The 5,318-nt window shown below is 40.1% G+C and overlaps 1 protein-coding gene across 1 annotated transcript in view; it reads right to left on the bottom strand.

Annotated features, from left to right (window-relative positions):
* Positions 1-756: 756 nt before the first annotated feature.
* Positions 757-5,318, bottom strand: part of LOC106514225 (exostosin-1a) — a 44,642-nt gene continuing 40,080 nt past the window's right edge. The window contains exons 6-11 of the mRNA XM_014003384.1: positions 4,036-4,154; positions 3,500-3,595; positions 3,048-3,137; positions 2,793-2,953; positions 2,536-2,707; positions 757-1,323 (exon numbers count right to left, since the gene is read on the bottom strand). Of these exons, the coding sequence (XP_013858838.1) occupies positions 1,138-1,323; positions 2,536-2,707; positions 2,793-2,953; positions 3,048-3,137; positions 3,500-3,595; positions 4,036-4,154 (824 nt within the window). The 3' untranslated portion in view covers positions 757-1,137. The remainder of the gene's footprint in view (positions 1,324-2,535; positions 2,708-2,792; positions 2,954-3,047; positions 3,138-3,499; positions 3,596-4,035; positions 4,155-5,318) is intronic.

Raw genomic sequence — 5,318 nt, 5'->3', positions numbered from 1 at the left:
ATTATTATTTTTGGTTGAAAATATTCTTTTTTTTTATTGAATTTATTTTTTGTTTGGTTGAAAAAAATATTTCTGATTGAAATTATTATTTTTTGATTGAAGATGCTTTTTGTTTGATTGAATAATAAAAACACATATTTACCTCCATAGGTGTGGGGGCTTGTCAATTCAGCCTCCCTTAAAGCCCCACATACAGTATGATCAAACATACAGTACCAGGATGTTTTTAAGGATGTGGTGAAGCTCGTTAGGTAATCCTTTCAGAATGAAAAAATAATACATTTTTTAAGTCACTGAATTGTTAGTGACGTCTCTTCACTCGTGGCCAATTGAACTGTGTAAAGCAGCTTTGGGAGAATTATTTCAACAGGAAAATGTATCCAGAATGGCACATATTATGTTTGAGCAACTGCATAAAAGACAATATCTTATTAAACTTTGCTATTGACCAGAAAAATCACACTATCATTTGATTAAAAAACAAAACAAAAAAAAACAAACAAAAAAAGCAGCAAGATCAAGGTGCAAAATTTCCACCAAGTCTTTTTCTGATTATCAGATTCTATCGTGTTTCGATTAACGGTGAGGCACTGTGAATGTTATGATCCACAACCCAGTTTCTCTGTGGCTGAGAGCTCTTCATTCCTGCCTTTGTCCAACACTCTCGTCAGTTTTTCGTTGAGACAATTTAGAGAGTAGCTCTGGCCGTTCAGTTGCTGTATAAAAAAATAGCTAAACAAAAACAAAAATCAAAAATAGTGTTATCCTCTTCATTATTATTAATAATATGGTGTCAGCAAAACCTTTCATCAACCTGTGCATAAGTGTACGAAACAACACAGTCACTTTCAGCGAGTCGGACACTGAAGCAGCAAGCTATGATTTCCACCACAAAGAGCAACAGTTTGATGTCCTTGGGTGCAGTTAGTTAGTGTTTACACAACAAACACATGAAATCAGGAGGCAGAGAGGAGAAAAGGAGGACGATAGAAATGTGATGTCCTCCACATTCATTCTAGCTTCTTAACCTCCTCTTCTCCAGGACCTGATCCAGTTTAACTCCCCATCGATCCCTCCACACAATCCTCTGCCCCCCGGTGTCCACTGAGTGAGGAGGAGGAGAGGTGCTCAGGAAGGTTACAGTCTCTCGATTTCCCTGTATTTCTTCCGCAGGATAGACACCTGGTCTTTGAACAGGACTGGGTCCAGCCTCATCCGAGAATGGACCAGAGGCATGGTGCCAAACCAGCTGGCAAACTTGTTCATGCAGGTCTGGCGCTGGGCAAAATGGTCTGGGTCGGCCCAACGGGACGCTCTGGAGCTCTGATGGTAAAACAAAACAGGAAACAGGTGAGAAGCGGTCGTGTATGGAAGACAAAAGATTAATAAAACAATGTAATCTCAGTTATTGGTGACCTTTGGCCTTTTTGCACTGCAAGGCCTGGCTCAGGTTGGCCCGAGCTGGCCTGGTTTCAAACCTGGGTTCAGCGTGTTTGCATCAGTCCTTGTGGCCCAGGTCCACCCCTGTTCCTGGATCCCTGAAACCCATGGTTCTATCCGGTCAGCTACTGCTCCTCACTGATTGGTTCACTGACCGGGGGCGTCACGTCACACAGATGAGAGTTATGTTGTCACGCTCAAGTTTAACTACATAACAGTAGCATGCTACCAACAACAAGAAGCTAACATTAGCTTACCATCCTCTATTGCAGTGGTTCCGAACCTTTTTAGACTTGTGTACCCCCCTGAGCCATTTTGTCATACCACCCCTCTGTCAAATGTAATGATGATTCTCCAAAACTATAATGTACAACAGCTGATTATTATATGAACATTATTTAATTAAGCCCCGAGAACGTTTAATTCTCAGGCATTTTATTCTTTTCAACTCAAATTAAAAATAAAGATGAATATGTTGCCTTGAAAGTGAATAAGTAATTATATGGCAGGTGCAGGAAGCGGCACTGTTCAAAATACATCAAATACCCCAAATTAGCAAATTCCGTGAGATTCCGCGTTTTCTACATGATTCCATTTCATGTTAATTTCGTGATTCCGTTTGCATTTTCCGCATTGTGGAAATCATAGGGCCTAGTCCTATTTTTATTCACTTTTTTACACACATGGGAAATTTTTTCATGTACCCCCTGTTATATGCTCACATACCCCGTTAGGAGTCACTGCTCTGTTGTCTTGCCCTCTCATCTTCAGCATCATACTGCTGGATGGTCCTGTACTTTGGTATTTTCCTTCAAGTTTAGTGTTGTCCAATATTATTGTGTCGCAAATAAAACAAAACAAGATTTGTGTGTTTAATATTATGATCTCGGGCGGCTCTCTGCTCAGTGCAAACACAACCAGGGCCGGGGTGGAATAAGGCCAGGCTGATGGATCGTGGGCAAGCCAAGCCTTACAGTGCAAAAACAAATCTTGAATCTCCTTGTTAAGTAATTAGAAAATGAGATGAATGATTAATGATTACGTCACTAAAGCTGGTTCAACATACAGAGGTGAAACCAACTACTCCTCGCTCACCTGTCCCATCATCGTTTCCTTGTACTGTTTCTTTTGGGTGACCTTGATGGGTGGTAGTTTAGTCACTGACGACACAAGAAAATTCATGAGAATGTCCTCGCAGTTTGACATCTGGTCGACCATGCCCCTCAGACTCTCTGGCAGGTAGGCGGTGTACAAGTGGTGGTAATATCTGCGGGAGAAGAGCGATGGAGTCAGAGGAGCCTTGATAAGGTCAAGCGCCGTTAAAAAACACAGAGAGGGTGAGGTGTCAGTACTTGTGATAGATGGCAGCTCCAGTCAGCACCATGGAGTAGTCGTTGGTCCATTTAGAAGTGTAGCCCCACCTCTCCTTGTTGCTGTCCCAGAAGTGGCTGCGAGCCGGGTAGCCAACGATGCGGTCAGGGAAACTCTGCCACACCGTGAAGGCAAAGTCCACCTGAATCCAGTAGAAGAAGAAAAGGAAAGAAAAGTCAACACAGCCTTTGTTAAAATGATGGTTAATGTTTAATGTAGTTTGCAGGAAGACTGACCTCGGTGGTGGAAAGCACGGTGTCTTCATCCAGACTGAGCACAGCATCAGTGGGGATGGTGTCGTAGGGAAGAAACCGACTGCCTATCACCTGGTGTCATTTGTACAATGCAAAAAAAAAAAAAAAAAAGGACAGATCTTACTGTGAGGAAGTAAATTTACAGCTTTAATTCTGATTTTAATTTTGATAACATGTTAAATAGTCAACAAAAAGAAAAAGACTTGCAAATCTACTAAACCCCTATTTTATTCACAAAGGAATCCTGCAGTTTTTGGACCAACAAGTGTTTGAGACATGTGAATCTCAGACCTGTTTCCTCTGCACTGACGCACAACTTTTTAAACACACCCAAACAAAAGCCTAAAACCACAGACTCATGGCTTCCAGTGCAGATGATGCAAATTGGCTGCAGTTGTGCACAAAAGGGAGAGGTTCATGGATAAAACTTTTACCTTGCTTTCTCCTTCTATAACAGTAACAGGGACTGAAGTGGCAGGCCAGCGGTGCTTGGCAGGAAGAGGCTTGTCACAGTTCCAGAGAATTATCACCTGCACAAAGGCAACATAGAAGAAACATGAGTCAAAACTCCTGATACATTTTCTATTTCATTTAAATTCGTGTATTTATGCAAATGTTCAAAATAGATTCAAATTATTGAAAGCCTTAAGTCAACGCAGTATTTATCAACCTACATAATGATAATTTAATTCAGAGGACTTTTTTTTTCCCTCAAAGGGACTATTGATGTAGAAAAAAACACTTCTAGATGAAACTATTTTAGGATCAGTCCTACCACCTACAACAACAACAAAGCAATGTTGTAAGAACACTGACATCTCAGCAATACAGCCCAGCATCAAGGCAAACTGAACTCACTGTTAGTAAATCAGCAGAACAGCCCAACATTGGAACAAAAACCCATCATAAAGGCAAGTTTGTGTAGTGAAAACAGTCCAAACACTTCTGCTAGGGTCTGGGTTTTATTCACCTGAGCACAGTACTGAGATTTGGCCACGGCTACGATCAGCTTCATCACAGGCTGGGACAGAGAGACCAGCGGGGTGACCACGTGAATGACTGCTGTAAACTTAGGGTACGGCTTGATTCCTGCGAGACAGAAAAACACCTCGTTTTTGTAAAGTCGTTGAACAATGTTGAACAGAGATGAAGAAGTTGTAGCAGAACGTCAGGTCTTTTTGTTCAATATTCCAACCGAACACAAAGTTAGAGCTGTGGAAGTAAAAAATGCTTCAAATGTGGATGTTGCTGCAAAGAAGAGCCACATTTGGGTGGCTGTGTCTGAGCGCAGGCTTCCTACAGCTTAAGGCAAGTTCAATTTAAGATGTTTAAGTCTTTTTAATGCCACTTGAAATAAAATTTAAGACCAACATTACAATAATAGACAAATAAAAAAACTATTTCACCCAATTATTTATTTGAACACAACAACAAGCTGCGAGTTGCATTCTGTAATTTTTTTTTTTTACAAAGAAACAAATGTTATCAATTATTTTAATATTTCAATGAATTACATCCATCCGACTAACAATGTGTTAACATTTTTATAACCTCTGAAAGATTAATGGCATTTTAAGGCTTTTGAAGGATCTGCGTCCTCCATTGAGAGTTGGGGGTTCAATTTTACCGCTTTTCAGTCATATGTCAAAGTGTCCCTGGGCAAGACACTGAACCTCCACTGCTTCTGATGTGTCCCATCAGAGTCTGAGTGCGATTTAAAGCACTGGTTAGTGTCTACAGATTGATTTACCTGTATTATTATTATTATTAAGATACCAGTTCACAGTGTTTCAAAACAGCAAGACTTGTGATCTAAAATCAAAAAACCTTAAAATAGAAATATGTTGCAGGACATTGTGACATCAGAGGATTAGTTCCTTAATCTTGTGAATATTACTTCAATATTTTATTCTGTCGGAGACTGAAATTAATATTTAAAAGTTTAAAAGGAAAGGATTCTGAAGTTTTTCAGTTAAAAATCCTTCTGCAGGATTTTCTTCTCTGACAGCTGGTTTTACAAATCTGTCAGCTTCAATATCGTTTCCAGCTCTTTTCAAACAAATAAATATATATATTTTGAGCATTGCTCCAACTTCTGCTGGATCTGAATCTAAGTTTTGCCGATATTCAAGTCCCGCCCCCCACTTGATTCCTGATTGGCTAGTGTAGGCGTGTCTTGATTGTTTAAAATGAAAGCTGCACCTCTGATTATTATCTGTTAAATATCTGGCTGGGCAAGCCTGAGTTTTATAT

This window comes from Austrofundulus limnaeus, unplaced genomic scaffold (assembly GCF_001266775.1).
Source record: "Austrofundulus limnaeus strain Quisiro unplaced genomic scaffold, Austrofundulus_limnaeus-1.0 Scaffold18, whole genome shotgun sequence".
Taxonomy (NCBI): domain Eukaryota; kingdom Metazoa; phylum Chordata; class Actinopteri; order Cyprinodontiformes; family Rivulidae; genus Austrofundulus; species Austrofundulus limnaeus.
This window is presented reverse-complemented; position numbering and strand designations above follow the sequence as displayed.